This window comes from Hermetia illucens, chromosome 1 (assembly GCF_905115235.1).
Source record: "Hermetia illucens chromosome 1, iHerIll2.2.curated.20191125, whole genome shotgun sequence".
Taxonomy (NCBI): Eukaryota; Metazoa; Arthropoda; class Insecta; order Diptera; family Stratiomyidae; genus Hermetia; species Hermetia illucens.
Genome location: NC_051849.1, coordinates 13903502 through 13920955, shown reverse-complemented (window position 1 = coordinate 13920955; position 17454 = coordinate 13903502). Strand labels below are relative to the sequence as shown.

The 17454-nt window shown below is 45.1% G+C and overlaps 1 protein-coding gene across 2 annotated transcripts in view; it reads right to left on the bottom strand.

Moving 5' to 3' along the window:
* Positions 1-17454, bottom strand: part of LOC119661688 (neogenin) — a 480846-nt gene that overhangs the window by 45179 nt on the left and 418213 nt on the right. Inside the window, exons 2-6 of one of the 2 annotated variants that reach the window (XM_038071132.1) lie at positions 8975-9149; positions 8329-8913; positions 7904-8206; positions 7727-7842; positions 6828-7374 (exon numbers count right to left, since the gene is read on the bottom strand). In XM_038071132.1, coding sequence (XP_037927060.1) covers positions 6828-7374; positions 7727-7842; positions 7904-8206; positions 8329-8913; positions 8975-9149 — 1726 coding nt within the window. The remainder of the gene's footprint in view (positions 1-6827; positions 7375-7726; positions 7843-7903; positions 8207-8328; positions 8914-8974; positions 9150-17454) is intronic. The other variant, XM_038071133.1, reaches the window with a different exon arrangement.

The following is a 17454-nucleotide window of genomic DNA, read 5'->3' as shown; positions in this document are numbered from 1 at the left end:
ACTTGGGTTTGCTGGTTACTTAGCCCGAACAATCAAGAGTTACTTGTCGGAGAGAGGCGGAAGAAGAATATGTTATAACCGGAGGTATTCCTCAAGGGTCCGGGTTGGGGCCCCTGCCGAAATGCTTGGCCTTCGCGTGCCAAATGAGGCAACGTTGACTAGTTTTGCAAACGACCCGCCGGCGCGGTAGTGTCGAAGCACTCCGAGAGTATGGAAATCATCCGTCAAAGCGTGGTGACGAATAGTTAAATTGGACCTGGTGAACGAAACAATGAAGGTGGTTCTTATTACCAATCGCAGGGAAAACAATTATGTCAAAATTCGGGTTTGTAATCACGAGGTCAAATCAAAAGCAGTCGCTAGATACCTTGGGGCATTGACCGATGACAAGTTTAGCTTCAAGGGGCACTTGGACTATGCACGATAACAGGTAGCAAAGGTTAGTTCATCTCTAGCAAGGATATTGAAGCGGCCGAAATATAGTAGACAATTACTTATCATAGGGGAGGTGAAATCCATTTTGGCATTTGCGGCTGTTGTCTGGATAACAGCACTAGACAATGCGGTGAACCAGAGAAGGGTGGGTTCCGCATAACACACAATCGCACTGGAGTGTCTACTATGTATGGGGCATTATCGGGGAAGGTAGTGTGTGTCATTACGGGAATGACTCCCTTGCATCTTCCGGCATATGACGCGCACTGTCTCTACTAAACAAGGAGGGCGGACACCAAGGAGCTGTACAAAAGATGGCAGCAACGGTGGGATAATTCTCAAGAAAACAGCTGGACTCATATACTGATCCCGTGTATTCAGAGATGGGTCGAGCGAAAACACAGACTATTGATTTACAACCTAACACAGCAGCTTACGGGACACAGTCATTACATGAAGTAATAGCATTGCTTCGGATTGATCGAGTCTCCCAATCACCCCGAATGTGCCGGTACACCCAAGGAACTGAACCATGTTACGTTCCATTGCCTAAGATTCGCGGATGAAAGCGGGAGGTTAAACGGCGCCCTCAATTTAGTCATCGGACCCCATAATATTGTGGAGGAAATGCTGTGGTCACAAGGAGATTAGAGCGCGGTAAACGCAACAAAACTGTGATAAAAGAAAAGCTCGAGGAACTGGATCAATCTCAGAAGGCCAGATGGACGGGTGATTAAATCGTGCGGGTGTAGACCAGAGCCCTTCGCGTGATGTCCCGCCGGGAAATGGTCAGGATGGTTTTATTTGGGGAGAACGTCACATACTGCTGCAACCTGGCGCAGCAGCGTTTTTTAAAATTTCGACTTCCTTCCATAAAAAAACTTATTTCGTTTATCAGTGTCACCTTTGCGTTCTGAATTGTCGCGCAGCAAACACACTTTCGTTGTCAGCACGCTTTACCTTTTATTCTGAATCGCCATTTTCAATTTTTTTTAGGATGTCACAGTATCTTCCCTCGTTCATGGTCTCCCCTGGAGCCAAAATTTTGCGTTTGCAAAGCACGGATCGATTGTCCCCTGTACTGAATCTGCCCTACCATGAGGCTAGCTGCATTCCAGTTCACTTGCCTTCTCCAGACTTTGATGCTGAGAATCAGGGTTTCCATTGACCCTTTTTCATCCGTTCCCATCGTTGTTGTCACATGCCCAACGATTTCTTCATTTGGTGTTTTGTACGTGCCGAGTAAAGGAAGAACTAGGCCAAGGATAAGTGTGTGTCATCTCATCGACCAAAATGTCAATCAACATCATTCCGGGTGGTCCGTCGATTTTGAAAACACAGCACGTTCTTAAGGCGGTTCTCCTGTAAGCCGGATACATCGTTTAAGCATTGCCTATATTAGGCAGTGCAGAGCCTTAAACTGGCGCCGCGTAGTGCAGTATGGAGCTCACTTCTGTGACTATAAGCAGCTTATGCGGGCCTTCAACATTTTGCGTCATCATTACCAATACAATACCATCATCATTACAAATTCAACTCCACATCCCCCATATGTTTTGCGTATATGAAATTCCTAGCACAGAGCCCTATGAAAGACCCGCGGAGATAATGAACCCCCAGAGTAAGTCGATTGTGTTGAACCAAAACTTCCCTCCTGTTAGATAGATATCGAACAGTGTGGCTATGTAACTCGGTACACCATTGACTACCAGAAACCTCCTTAGTAGCTTCTAATTGGTGGAGCTGAATGATTGAACCTTTCATCTTTCATCTTTCAGTCTGCTGCAAATCTAAAGCACTTTTCCTAGTGTTACTGGGCGTATTACTGCCACATTTAAAGACTTTGGCCGCACCTGTCCTCCTCAGCAAATAAATTCTGATCAATTTTCAGGAGGAAATTGGGGTTGTTTGAAGCGGTCTCCATTCTTTCGCTTCACACCTCAATAATGTTTAGTCGCCAGTTGCTTTCGCTGATTAATTTGACACGCTCTTCCTTCTTGAATCGCTTATTTTTTTCAGCTAGAAAACGTTAATTTTTGTTCCAAGTCTTCATGATCGGGATCACCCTTTACTATTCTTAGCACATCTGCGTGAGACGACTACTACCAGTGCTAGAAATGATCATTGCCTCGAGAAACCTCACTCTCGCCTTCTTTTCTTAAGCCTTTTTTGGTTAAACCTTAGTCCAATCGTCACGCTCTTTTTGATTGGATATCGACTCCCTTGATGTTGCTGGCATTTTGGAGAATATTTTCCCAACGTAGTTTTAGTGTCCTCCCTTGTCTTTTGGGTTTTTAAGCATCTGTTTGTCACCTGGGTTCTCCTCCTCCTTTTCTGAAATCCTTTTTTCTCCGCACAACAAGGGAACAAAGTTGGGTGTAACTCGAGTTACCATCGAAGCGAAAGGAGCGACGTGTTGGGTTTCGACACCTCTATAACAAACGTATCTTGCGATTTGCAATGTCGAGTTAGTATCCTGCTGAGCATTTATACAATTGGTCATGAAGCTGATTAAGTCGAGCAACCTGAGACAGTGGATTAACGCTAAACAACGACGTGTTACTCTATTACTAGAAGATGGCCAAATTGGGCGGACATACATTCCCAAGATTTTAGGAAAAGGAGTAGGGAGCGAAATAGGACGATTAAGGCAATAATTTTCATCAAGAGTCTGATCGCAATTTTTGTGAATGGAGATGATGAGAGCCTCTTCTCATAGGCTAGGAAAATGGTTCTCTTCGAATCTCTTGCTGAAAATGGGGTGTATGGAGAAAGGAAGGGAAATTGACTTATTAGTTTTAATCAAAAAGAAAGGTCGAAGAGCATCATAACTAGGGCCAACATCAGTGTCGAAGTTGCGAATTTAGCAGGCTGCAGCCAGTAATGGTAGATAAGATGTAGACTGAGAAAAAGCAGTGAGACAGTCAAAAGATAGTAGAGGAGAGAGTTAACAAAGGCGCCAAAAAATTTGATGAAAAGAGGAGAGAGCTGGGTAGGATTTCGAGAACTGCGAACGTGAGACGAGAATGGTTTGAGATTTCCGCACTTCAGTGAGACTTCAACTCTGGCCAAACTTTCTTTTCTACACTTAACATTAGAGATTTGATAAAAGAGTGCAGAATTTTGAAAAAAAAAAACCAAAGACGAATTCGTCTCATGAAAGTTAAACTTAGTAGTTTCCGCAGGCAGGAGAGTAGTGTCGGATCACTAGAACATCTAACTCGAGAGCACGATAAGTATCAGGAGCAACGTCAGTGGGAGCCTGCGGGGATTAGGAAAAGCAGAATACAGGAAAGTTGGAGAGGACAAGATCGATAATGTGACTTAAATGATTTCTGGAATTGGAGGGCAGCACAGGGGTTTAATCTCATGAAGGTTGGGAGGATTTACTGGGCGGGGAGCGTAGGAAGATTAAAGTTGACATAGAGGATGAAAGAAGAGAGTATGAACTTCTGATAACCTTCTGAAACCTTCGTATAGGAGGGAAGTCTGAGGCTGCAGAAATGACATGCATTCAGTGAAATGATTCGTACGGTGATAGAATCTTGGGGGAAAGAAGAGGAGGAAAATATGGTCACAGCAGGGATTAGAGACAAAACAGCTATCAGGGCGCTCAGGTCGTTTGTCCTGCCTAGTGCAGCAGTCTTTGTCGGAACAAATGACAGAGAAATCTTTCACAGATGACGTGGTGTTGAGAAGCTAAGGCTAGTTAAAACTTGACAACTTCCTCATTAGACCCCTTACATTTTGGCGCTTCAGATATGAAAGATTTTATCGATCTTTTATTTAAGAATATTGGGATAAACCATGGTTCCATTTATACATAGCTCGTAGTGTATATACATAGAATTCCGATATTCGATCTGGTACTGGCATTTTATCTTTGAGGTCGCAGTAATTTTAGGGTAAGAGTCAAATTTGATTTTCTATATATAATTTTGTTAACAAAGGTATGATTGCCACCAAACTTTCCAGTATGCTATTTCATATTAGAAACTTTATTGTTGCAATATCTCGTATCTGGGAGAAACTTAAAGGGGGTTTGCGGTAAATGTTCAAAATATAATAATACATTATTATTAACTTTATTTCAGCACACACTATGTGAATGGATAACTATAATTGTTTTCAGATTTGTCGGTTTGGTAGCTTCTGACAACTGGTGCTTCAAATAATTGACTCCTTTCGAACGACCGCACTACTCCTCTCCTGCTTTGCAACTAGTGTCAAAACTAGTACTTACTTTCGAAAGTGCTAATCGATACCTTTCATTTGATACCCCAAGTGGCTATAATCGGTGAAAAAAAATTGTGTATTCTTCTTTTACGTGTTACCTTAACTTCAACGTGGAACAAGGTAATTCATCGCATGTGTGGTGGTTCGCAGTTCCAACGTTCCTAAAAAAATTTAAGTCAATAGGCGTAGCCGTTTCTGAGAAAAGTGTGTGGTACAGACAGATAGACAGACGGACAGACAGTGAACTGATTTTCAACAAGTCGGGAAACCGGAAGTTCGGCGCTTCAGCTATGAAAGGTTTCTTATGTCAGAATATTTGAGTGCAGAACTATTTCACTTGCACATATCCCGTAATGTATATGTATTTAACATGTCATGTTATGGACACTGTCACACGGGACATCCAACGTTCAGCGCCCTATACACTGTCTTATGCAAGATGATGTTTTCCTAGCATCTAATAGCAAAAATGATCTCGAGCAATAGAATGATCGCCTTATGCAACACTGTCTCAGATTGAATCTAAACAAAACTGAATTTTCGACGCGCCGATCCCCATGAAACAGGCACAATCACTGTCAGCGGAAGTGATCTGCCCAGAACTGAGCGATTTAAATACCTCGGCTGAACGCTATCAGCCAATGGAGAACTGCGTTATGAAATTGTTTCACGCATTAACGCAACCTGGATGAAGTGGCGTTCAACAACTCGTGTTCTTTGTGATCGACGTATCAACGAAAATCTTAAATCTAAAATTTACCGCAATGTCATCCGTCTTGTCGCTCTTTATGGTTCTGAGTGTAGGCCGACTATAAAAGACAATGAACGGCATCTTGCGATAATGGAGACGAAGATGTTGCGTTGGACTAGTGGCGTGACATGTTTTGATCACATCCGAAATGAGGATATCCGCGTTCGTTATGGGGTTACGCCGATCGTAGAAAAGTTGCGAGAGAGGCGACTTCGATGGTGTGGTCACGCAGTTCGCGCTAACGAGAATTCGCTTGCCAAGATTAGCCTGAACATCGAAGTCGATAGTAAACGACCAAAAGGCAGGCCGAAACATCGGTGGCTTGATTGGCTGGATGAGGATTTAAAAGCCTCGAGATTGTACCCAAATCAGGCATTTGATAGAGCCAAATGGGATAACTAATCACGACGATCCGACCCGGCTTGTGAACGAGATAAAGGTTCAAGAAAAAGAAGAAGAAGAAGAAGTCGGTACATATAGGGTTCTGTATTCAGTTTATCACAAATTCATTTTTCAATGCCTTTCAGAAATTCATAAGTAGGACAGGGCAACTCGCGTCCATTCGTGCGGATAATGAAACACATTTAGTAATATAATAATAATAATAATAATCGTTGGCACAACAATCCATATTGGATCAGGGCCTTGAAGTGTGTTAGAGCACTTCATTCAAGACCGTAACGGTACACTACAGTAGACTGTAGGAGGCAATGTGGTCAGCATTGCGCTCGCCCGAGATTATTACCCTGATTTGACTCAGGTACTCATTCACAGCTGAGTCGACTGGTATCCGACATCAAATCACGATACAAATCCCACTGCCGCCAGCGAGATTTGAACAGCGACCTTCCGTACAACAGCCTTGTGCTCTAACCACTCAGCTATCCGGACACTTACATTTAGTAAGGGCCCCAAAAATGCTTAGAGAGACCTGAGACGACCTGGCAACCGAGTGCCAGGAACATATGGCTCAATGTAAGATTATGTGGTATCACAATCCTCCATGAACCAACCACTTTGCAGGGTTGTTCGAAGCAGCTGTTGCGGATAGCATGGCTTGACTAATAGTTTAGGAACGGTCGTCTCCTGCGATGCGATGAATTCTCGTTGTTCTGTGTGCACATAGCAGGTATGAAAACTGTTTCTTTTGAGAGTGGTTTCAACAGGAGTCAATAGGGTTTGCTTTCGGTTTTATTAAAGAATCTTTTCAAAGCGAATGTTTCCTCAAACTATTAATTTACTTATTCACTAAGAGTTTCTACCTCCACTTCCATTTAAGTTCAAATTAATAACTAAATTCCTTAATCTTAGAGCGCTAAGGTTAAGTTCTCCCTTTCAACCCTTTTGCTCAAACTGTTTATAAATTTCTCAGTTGCCAAACAAATTAAATTCCAATTTCACTTACCTATCACTCGTGTGCATTTTGTAGTAAACCGAATACGATACAACTTCATCCGGATTTTTAATTGGTTCCATCCAGCTTAATGCGACAAATCGTGGCTTTACAATTTGCGCTTCTAAATCCCTTGGTGCTCCCGGCAGAGGTACCTTCGCCAAGTGGGTGTCATCCAGCTTATGATGTTGATCTGTATGTTTGGGATAGGGATTAAATACAGCCTCTTGAATGCTGGTATCATCAGTATGTGGAGTTATAATCCTTCGTCCACTGTCAAATCTCCCTGGCAGTCTAAGTTCAGTTTCGTCATCGTCATACAAAGGTAACATGTCGTCATAGTTCTCCATGTCGTCTTCATAGTTGGAATCTTCCGGGCCAAAATTAAGTGAAGGACGAGCACCTTTACCTGGCTCGTCAGGTATCAAACTATCTAATGCACTTTTCGAGAGCTTTTTCGATTCAGATGATGATTTCGTTCGTACAGTCTCGTCAGGGGGAGGATTTTGTTTTCGGGTTGATAAGGATTTAGTCGTTTTTGACTGTTTTGTTTCACGGACTGAGGAGGGGAAGTGGGAAAGAACGGAAAAAAAGAGAGAAAAATAATAGAAATAAAGTAAATAAATATAATAAAATAACAATTAAGAATTAAGAATATTGAAAACAAGACAATCATATGTACATATTTACAAAAGTAACGAGTAATGCTTAAGGATATTAAAAGAAACTTCTAAGATACATCATCTTTTACACTTCTTTCTCTAACTTGATTGAAATACGTCAATGAAAGTAAACGATATATACAAAATATACAAAATACTACACAACATAAAGGAACGAGGCGAAAGGTTACATCTCAACGTCTCCAAAGGATACAGGGAAGGGTGCTAAAAACTAGTTAACCATCTTACCAGGCTCAATTATTTTCAGCCTTGCTGAAGCTTGTACACTTCCCGCTGGGTTTGATCCCACACATTGGAACATGCCGGCATCCGAATTTAGTAGACCCAATATCCTTAAGTTATGTCTGCGAAAATCAAACGTTAATTAATGAGTGTCTTTCCACAAACTCCCGATACCAGACATACCCTCCAACAATTTGCATGTAGTCATTCGGCGTAATTACATCTCCATTTTTCAACCATTTTATCACTGGCTTAGGCTTGCCTCGTATGGAACAGCCCAATTCTAGCTCCTCTTTCTCGTAAGCTACTTTGTCGACAGGACTCTGAATGAATTTGGGCGGAACTTGAACTTGAAGGGTTGCCTGGGCATCCAATGAGTCGACTGAGTTACTTGCTCGACACTGGTAATTATCGGAATCTGTATCCTCAGCTGAGGATATTTGAAGAGATCCAGTCCCAATGATGGAGAAGCGTGAATCCAAGTCACTGGTAAAGAGAAGGAAATTGGAATATTATTCATCTCATGACCAAAGAACAACAAACAAATAGTGTGATCCGAATGCTTTATGAATCGGAAAATATCCTCTGTCAACGAGGGAAAAACTCACTTCATATCTATTTCCTCGCCTTTTCGTAGCCATCGTATTTGCGGTTTAGGATTTCCATTTGCAACACATTCAAATGTGACTGTATCGCCTTCCTTCACTGTTTGCGGTGAGGGACCAATTTGGAATTGTGGGGCAGCCAAACTTTCACTTTGTCCTTGGCTTTTCTTTATATTTAAATTCTTTTTGCTGCTCAATCTCGAGATTGTGCCCGATGTCACGTTGCATTGATACGTTCCCCGATCGGAATTTGATACTTCGTCAATCTCCAGAGCACCCGAGGGTAAAATCACCATTCGCATTGTATCAAAATGTAATGGAGCATCATCTTTTAGCCATTGAACATGGTGCTTGATACCACTTTGAATTGGTGCAATCATGCATCGAAAATAGGCAGTTTGTCCGGGCAGAAGATACAATTCCATGAAATCCTGATCGATTTCTGGCAGTCTAGCTATTGAGACGGTTGCTGAGCGGCTAACAATTGTCCCGATTCCATCGACATTAAGAAGACACTGATAGGAGCCGGTTAGGCCTCGATTTTCCTCGACCGAGCTAATGTATAGTGAACCATTTTTGAGCTGGTTTCTGTGGAAGAAAAGATTTATTTTAATATATAAAAATATAAAATGTTTTGAAGACCACATACCTGAAGGTGTCACCGACAATACCCAATTCCTGTCCGTCCGGTCCTCTCCATCGAATGTTGGGGGCTGTTTTGCCTTCTTTCAGGGCACCAGGTTGCACAGATCCGGCACATTGCAATAGTACAGAATGACCTTCCGGGACGACTACGTCTTGGGGCTCGATGGTGAATTCAAGTGCTGCAAGAAAAATGAAATAGAAAATTAATTTTCAGCTCCTATGAATTCACGGAATTAGAGACAGAAGGAATTTGATTCACAACCATTCACGTTCAATTTGCACTCAATCTAAGGTGAAGACTTCTTGGCCATAGGAAGTGAGAGGATGTGCCAAGGAAGTATTGATTTTCAGGATAATGGAAGATAAATACGAGTTCAGAGAGATAAATTGTTCCTGAATGAGGCTAAATGATCACAACCTATACGGAATGTCAGCTTGAAAATCGATAGCAGTTCTAATACCTGCACTGAAGAAAATGAGAATTACATTGTTTGGAGATAATTCAGGGAATTAGGACTTTTGGAATTGAGTGCTGGATACAAACGTTTCATAGCAACCGAATCAGGTGCACTGAAGGCCTTCTAGCTACAAAACCAAGCAAATGCATAGATTAATGGGCTGGGATTCAAATGACATTTATTGTCTATACTGGAAGTTATTGGAGTGAATTAATGCAACTTCAAGGAGTTTATCCAGGCGTAAACTTAATCGGTTTGATTGATGGTTGATGACAGTCTATGCAAGCACTCCCTTATGTCCACTTTATCTTGTCTTGTTAAAATAGGATTCTAATTGAGAGTTCCCAGTTCAGGACTAAAGGCGTTATAAGGGTGAAATACTATTCACTGAAAGACCTCCGTTACAGATAGGAACATTTGTCTCCTTGAGAAACTTTATGTAGCCTGTGAAGAAATACCAAAGAATATGCTGCTATTGCTTGAAAGGCAACTATGCGGCCTGGTCTGATTATCCTTCAGGTTATAGTTGCATAATTCGGCAAGTCCTCACACACACAACCTCGTGGTGGCCGCTGGGAACCGTCTTCGAACGGACCATGAGTGTGTAGGGCCGGGCTGGGAGTAGGCTCATCCAACTGACGAGGATCTGCTTGTCTGCTGGTCATGTGTTAGGAGCAAGTAGATCTTTCGGGGGGATGGACCGAAGCAACAGCCCGGGGATTGCCCTCCCTCTACTGGAGAAGGTGCTAATAGGACCCCAAGCCAAGGTGGAACAGCATGCGCCGATGGCTGCGTGGCCAATGGGGAGCTTGGTCTTTAGTATGCGAACTCTGAATTCCTTGGGAACCTTCAGTTTCAAATAAGCCTCCTACCCTGGTGGCCGGGCCAGCCAGGGTGGACATTTTTCCCGGACTACTCGTGGGACCAAGACATGGACCGAATTTTAAAAGCATAAAAAACGACGATAGAAGAAGAGGGGTGATGCCAGGCGCATTTTCGGAGGACGAGCTGCTGGCATCCAGCTAGGAGACAGTAGCCGTCGAGACCAGTCGTAGCACCGCAGTGCGGGAACCAACCGCAGGGACCTCCCGAAGCGAGGCGGCAGACGAAATAGTGGCGTCCAGCCTGGAATCCACTGCTGTCAAACTGAGTGTAGCCAGAACCAGAAATAGTAATCTTAACCCGAAACCCTCGTCGTCGGGGGATCCCTTGAAAGATAAATCCGACGAGAACGTCGGTTGCCGGAAATCGACTAAAAGGCAAAGGTCCACTGGTGTCCTACTCAAGAGCCAGTACCAAAGGCTATGCATTTTATCAGCAAGATTGCTAAAAATAAGTAGGCCGGTATTGTCAATGAGCAGGATGAAAAGACCTTGCTAAATGCCAGACAATTGTTGAGGAATACAATAGCAGACGAGCAGAAGGCAAAACCCATCCCTCTGAAATGCAATCGATCTCAAATTGAGGTAGAGCAAGATCACAAGTGGAGCAGAATGGGCAAGAGCTCAGACGGTAAGCAACATCCGAAGAAAAAAGTGCGCAGTAAAAGTCAGCCGACGAGCCACGAACTGCGAAACCCTTCAGCGACGTGGCCAAGAGCCACTTACATGTAGCGCTGGTGGATAGTAATTCTGCTAGCGGCAAACTAGCACCGGAGGTGTTGACCAGTGATGAGACCAGGCTGTCGGAAATGGTCTCTGAGCATCTCTTGGACACCAAAGGCAAACAGACGGCATCCATCCCCTGCTTTGATTCCTCTCAGGTGGTCCGTGGGTTCCACGTTATAGCTTGCGAGGACCAATTCTCTAGGGACTTTCTCGGTTCGTGCGTCGCTAAGATCAGCGACGCCTGGAAGGGTGTAAAGATTCTTTGGAGACCGGTCGCTCGCATCTGGTTGCCGAAGATCTACATGTATAAGGACAAGCTCGTCCAATTCCTGCGCCTTCAAAACCCCAGAATTCCCATGGACGACTAGCTTGTTATCAAGGAGAAGGAACCCCAGACAAACAGTCAACCTTTTCTAGTCCGTATAAATGAAATGAAGAGTGCCTGGAGGCACCGGAAAAGGTCGACCATAAAGTGCGGTTCGGCAAAGGCAAAAGTTTTCCGCTCTGCAAAACCGGACGACGACCTAGATCCAATCCACGCCGCCAAAGAGCTGTTGGAAGAGATGACGATTGACGATTCGACGGAGATTGACGAACCCCCCATGCAAGAAGATCATGCTGAGGGTAACGTAAATAAATCCGCAGCACTCGAAGTACGCCTCGGCTAATCTGCTTGTCTTCCTCCTAGAGGAAGACATCGATATCGCACTAACACAGGAGCCCTGGGTCGACCGAACCATCAAAGGGCTCCAAAGCAAATATTTTAATTTATTCCACAGCACAGGAGACGCTGATGAGGACAGACCTAGAGCATGTATTCTCACGAGGAAGAGTCTACACGCTTTTCTGTGTCCGGACCTAAGTTCCAGCGACCTAGTCGTGGTCAAGCTGGAGCAGGCGGGGACAGAGAACGTGTATATTTCCTCGGCTTACATGGCTCACGACCGATCACCTCCGCCAGAAGAACTACAACACCTGACGAACACCATAGCAACAAACAAGGTCAACCTGTTGATAGGCTGCGACGCCAATGCAAGGCAAGTGAGTCATTCTTTGATTTTATTATTATTTCAAAGCTATCGGTGTGTAACAGGGGCAGTACACCAATCTTCAATTTCCCCAGCTCGGAGAACTGTGACGATTGGGAGAAGGTCCTTGATATCACCCTAATAACCGACAATGGGATTCTTAATGTGGAGAACTGGAGAGTGTCTGACCAGAGATCCTTTCGGATCACACTTAGCTGCTTTTCAGTCTAGATCTCGCCGCAGAGATCTCCAAACCCTTCAGAGTCCCCAGGAGGATCGACTGGAGAAAGTTTGGTCAGGTAATTAAGAACAAACTCTCCGGTGCGAAAATTGGTAAGATTGGCACGACAGAGGAGTTGGAGTCAAAGGTCGGGGCTGTGGAGAAGGCATTCAATACCACTTTTACAGTTTCCTTCCCTACTAGGTACAGCAAAAAGACACTGCCACTGTGGTGGAAAGAAGATCTCTCCAGCCTCAGGAAGCTGACCAGAGAAATCTTCATCATCTGCTACAGGCATAAATATTGACAGCCATACAAGGGCTGCCTGAAGAAGTACAAGTCGGTCATCCGGACCACTAGAAGGCGGTCTTGGTTGGACTATTGGCAGAACATCGGAAGCACCAGTAAATCCGCGAGGCTCAGTAAGATTCTGTCCAAGGAACATACGGGCCCATCCTGTCTTAAAAAGTCGGAAAGCTCCTGGACGGAATCTTCTAGTGAAACCTTGGAGCTGCTGTTTCAAACGTTCTTTCCCGCCATCGAGGAGAACATTGAGTCAGAACCTTGCTTGGAGGGTTTGTGGCCACCCCAGTTGTGCGAGACTGTCAAATCGGTAATTATAGAGGATAAGATCTGCTGTTCTGTCACACTGCTTTATGCAGATGATGTTTTCCTAGCATCTGATAGCAAAAATGATCTCGAGCAACTTGTTCAAAAATGGAATGATCGCCTCATGCAACACGGTCTCAGATTGAATTTAAACAAAACTGAATTTTTGACGACCGATCCCCATGAAACAGGCACAATCACTGTCAGCGGCAGTGATCTGCCCAGAATTGAGCGATTTAAATACCTCGGGTCAACGCTATCAGCCAATGGAGAACTGCATTATGAAATTGCTTCACGCATTAACGCAACCTGGATGTCCAGTCGCTCTCTATGGTCCTGAGTGTCGGCCGACCATAAAAGACAATGAACGGCGTCTTGCGGTAATGGAGACGAAGATGCTACGTTGGACTAGTCGCGTCACATGTTTAGATCACATCCGAAATGAGGATATCCGCGATCGTTATGGGGTTGCACCGATCGTGGAAAAGTTGCGAGAGAGGCGTCTTCGATGGTATGGTCACGCAATTCGTGCAAACGAGAATTCACTTGCCAAGATCAGGCATTCGATAGAGCCAAATGGCGAAGCCGATCACGACGAGCCAACCCCGCCTGTGAACGGGACAAAGGCTGAAGAAAAAGAAGATCAGCTGTTCTATAAACAGCTCTCCATAAATAAATCTCCAGACTCAGATGGCAGTCACGCTACAGAAGCAGCAGCAAAGGGTTGTCCCGTGGCTTGTTGAGATTTACCGGAGCTGCATCTCATTAGGATACGTACCACAACCCAACCAAAATGGAACTAATGCTATTTACCACCGAGACAAGGATAAATGAATTCCACCTACCATGGCTGAATGAACAAAGATTGGTCCTTTCCTCTAATGAAAAGTATCTAGGTGTAATCCTGGATCCAAAGCTAAATTGCAGATTGAACTGAGGGTTAAGAAGGCCTGTATAGCTTTCTGTGCCTGCAAGAGAACCTTTCCAAAGAAATTGGGTCTCTGGCCGAGGATGGTTCTCTGGATGTACACCGCTGTAGTGCGTCCAATCCTAACGTACGGCTCTACTGTATGGTGGCAGGCTTTGAAGAAGAAATACAATAGAACGAAGCTTAATAGGATTCGAAGAACCGCGTGTGCAGGTGATACTGGGGCTCTGCAGCCCTGCCCGACAGATGTTCTGAATGTACTCCTGCATCTTCTCCCCTAGACCTCCACATTTAATACGTTGCAGCGCGCAATGCCGTTAGACTACGTGAGTTTGGATGGGCAGCGAAGCCCTACGGTCACAGCAACATCCTAGACGAGGTACCTCGGGAAATCTGGGCATTCCCCACGGACTATGCCACACGCAACTTTGCTGTGGACTTTCCAACCAAGGCTATGACACGGTTGTAAATTCAGTGATGAATCTGATAACGACGGCGTGTGAGGTTTCCATGCTCCGGAGGGGCCCCAGGCGCGACAAGCCTTCTATGCACTGGTGGATGGCAGAAATTGCCGACCTACGGAGGGAGTGTCATAAGCACCGCCGTTTGGCACAACGTTTGCACGCCAACGAGGGGAGGCATGTGCCATCAAGGCACAGTATAGATCAGCAAAAAGGTGACTCCGCAGCAAAGCTCGCGGCTGACAGAACCTTGTTAACGAGGTGAATGAGGACCCATGGGGACTTGGCTATAAGCTTGTCACCCGGAAAATCGGGGCTCTGCAGAAGCCCTGTATACTAAGTACCGATCAGATAGACCGCATTGTGCGGGCATTGTTCCCCATACATCCTGTACGGGTTGATGTAAATAGCGCGGAAAGCGTCGAGGATTGCCCCTTTTCGCAATGAGACAAGAAGCAGTTCTCACTGTGAAAAAGAAGGCGCCAGGCCTTGATGGCATCCCGGTGGAAGTTTACAAACTGGTGTTCCGCCAACGAACAGAATTGTTGCTTGAAGTGTTCAGCGCTTGCTTGAAGCAGGGCATTTTTTCTTGTCGCTGGAAAGTGACCAGACTCGCGTTGATTAGTAAGGGTAAAGGAGACCCGCAGCTCCCGTCTGTAAGCTTGACACGACCGGAAAAGTACTCGGGAGGTTCATCAGGAGTAGACTCGCTGAAGCGATCCGCACTGCCGGGGACTTATCTGCAAGGCAGTTCGGATTCAGAACAGGGAGGTCTACAGTGGATGCTGTTATGGAGGTTGTAGATGCGGTTCATCGAGCGGAGGCACACAGTCGCCGATCTCGACGGATAGTGCTCCTCATAACGCTTGATGTCAGAAATGCCTTCAATTTCGTAAGATGGACACTAGAAAACTCATTTCACGTGCCAAGCTATCTCTTGCGGATATTGAGAGATTATTTGAAAGACCACTACCTGCTCTGTGAGACGCTAGAGAGCCAAACGAGGATGGAAATAACGTCGGGAGTAGCACAGGGATCCATCCTAGGGCCGGACCTCTGGAACGCTGGCTACGATAGTCTAGTGAGACTCGATATGCCTGGTCGGTTTTGCAGACGACGTTGCGGCACTTGTTGCCGGACGCACTGTTGAACAGGCGCAAAGCAGACTTGACGTATTGATGCGACGGGTAAGCGGATGGATGACTGCTCACGGTTTCAGCCTTGTGCTGGAAAAAACCGAAGTAGTCATCTTGACCAGAAGGAGAATCCCGACCCTGCGTTCCATATTGATCGGCGAGTTGACTATAGAATCAAAACCAGCGGTGAAATACCTTGGTTTAATGCTCGACTCAAAGATGAGCTTCTTCGAGCAAATCAAAGCAGCATCGGACAGAGTTGCAGCTGGAGCCGCTGCCTTGAGTCGACTAATGGCGAATGTCGGGGGCCTTATATCAACTAGGCGACGGCTCCTTATGGGAGCAATGCAGTCGGTTCTGCTCTATGGTGCGGAACTATGGGCTGATGCTCTCGACAAGGAGGTGCATCGTAAACGCGTTGCTCAAGTGCAGAGGCGAGGAGCTTTGCGAGTGGCGTCTACTTGTCGCACCGTCTCCGAACCGGCTGTGATGGTGATCGCGGGAGTGATCCCCGTTGCTCGTCCAGGAGCACAAAGCTATCTACCGCCGTAAGACAGGTGGTTGCCCGTGAAGAACGTCAACGCACCCTTACCGAGTGTCAACTTTCTTGGCAAAATGAGTCTAGGGGCAGATGGGCTGCGCGGCTCATCGACAAATTAGACCCGTGGTTGAACAGAATGCACGGTGAGATTGACTACTTCCTTACCCAACTTCTAAGTGGGTATGGAGGTTTTCAGTCTTACCTGCACAGGATCGGGAAGGCACGATCTCCTAATTGTGTGTTCTGCAATGGAGTGGCGGACGACGATGAACACACTTTTTTGTTTCCTCCCCTCTCCTCTCGTTGGTGAAAGGAATTCCCTGACTTGAAGGCTCCCAAAGCCGGGAGAGCGGGAGAGCTAGCCCGAAGTAATTTGTCAAACAGCTCCAAGCTAGTTCTCTGATGATAGGGAGGTGTTTAGTTAGTAGTCCGACCGCGTGCTGTTGCGGGAGTCCAATACTCTGTGCGTAAACGCATTCAGATACTTTATTCCCAAAGAAAAAGTCTATCCAAACAATTAAAAGAGGAACGAAGACGGTTACGGTTTCGTGCCAGGACAGAGGCAACTCATCAGACGCTGCCTCACCTCTGCCCTAGGAGCAGCATAACCGAAATTGTTTAGATCCGGCCAAGCTTTGGTCCGAACTGTGGACGGATTTACGTTCGCATCCTTGTTGTGTTTTGCGATTTCTAAAAGGGAGTGTATAATACTTGCAAGCCGCTTCGATCACGTTGGCCTCACGCTACTCTTAGAGCAGAGGAGAAGTAGCATCCTAAGAGTTTCCTTTGTTCTTGATGAGATCGTCATAGTTTTTGAAGGTGTTATATGAAGGAGGGTAAGCGATTTCGAAGAGTTTGCTAAAAAGAATAGTGATTGAGTGGAAAGCGGAGAATGGCTTATCTATTTCATATAACTGCTCAACAATTATGGGCACGATTGCATTTTCGCCTTTCACCTCACTCTAAGCTCCAAACAATGGCAGAACCTTACGAGTAGATTGGAGTGCATGTGAAGGGCATACCAAAAAGTTGCATATAATATCGTATTGTCGATTACATGCATAACCACAAGCTGTTTCTCAAAAGTTTGTTACAAGGGAAAACCACAAAACTCCCCCCACCTGGAGCCCAGTTTCCGGTCCTCGGGTAATCATTCAATATAAACTTTTCCCGCATCGTACCCGTTACCGAATATTGATTTCAACTTCATTTCAAATGATTCCAAGGGACCCAACGACCAGACTGAATAAACAAAAACAAAGGAAGGAAGCCGAAATCGCAATTACCAATTGTGTTTCGAAAACTATCCCTTCCATTACGAATTTGTATTCTGCCAAGCAAAAGTTCCAAACAAAGGGCAATTCAGCGCAGGAGACCCCAGAAGAGTCAGTCACAAGAGTAAATTTCAACCCCCATCATGGCCATTCCATCTATTATCTGTTCTCTGTGCACTCTAGCCGGGCATTGTATTTAACTCTTGATTGTAAAATTCATAA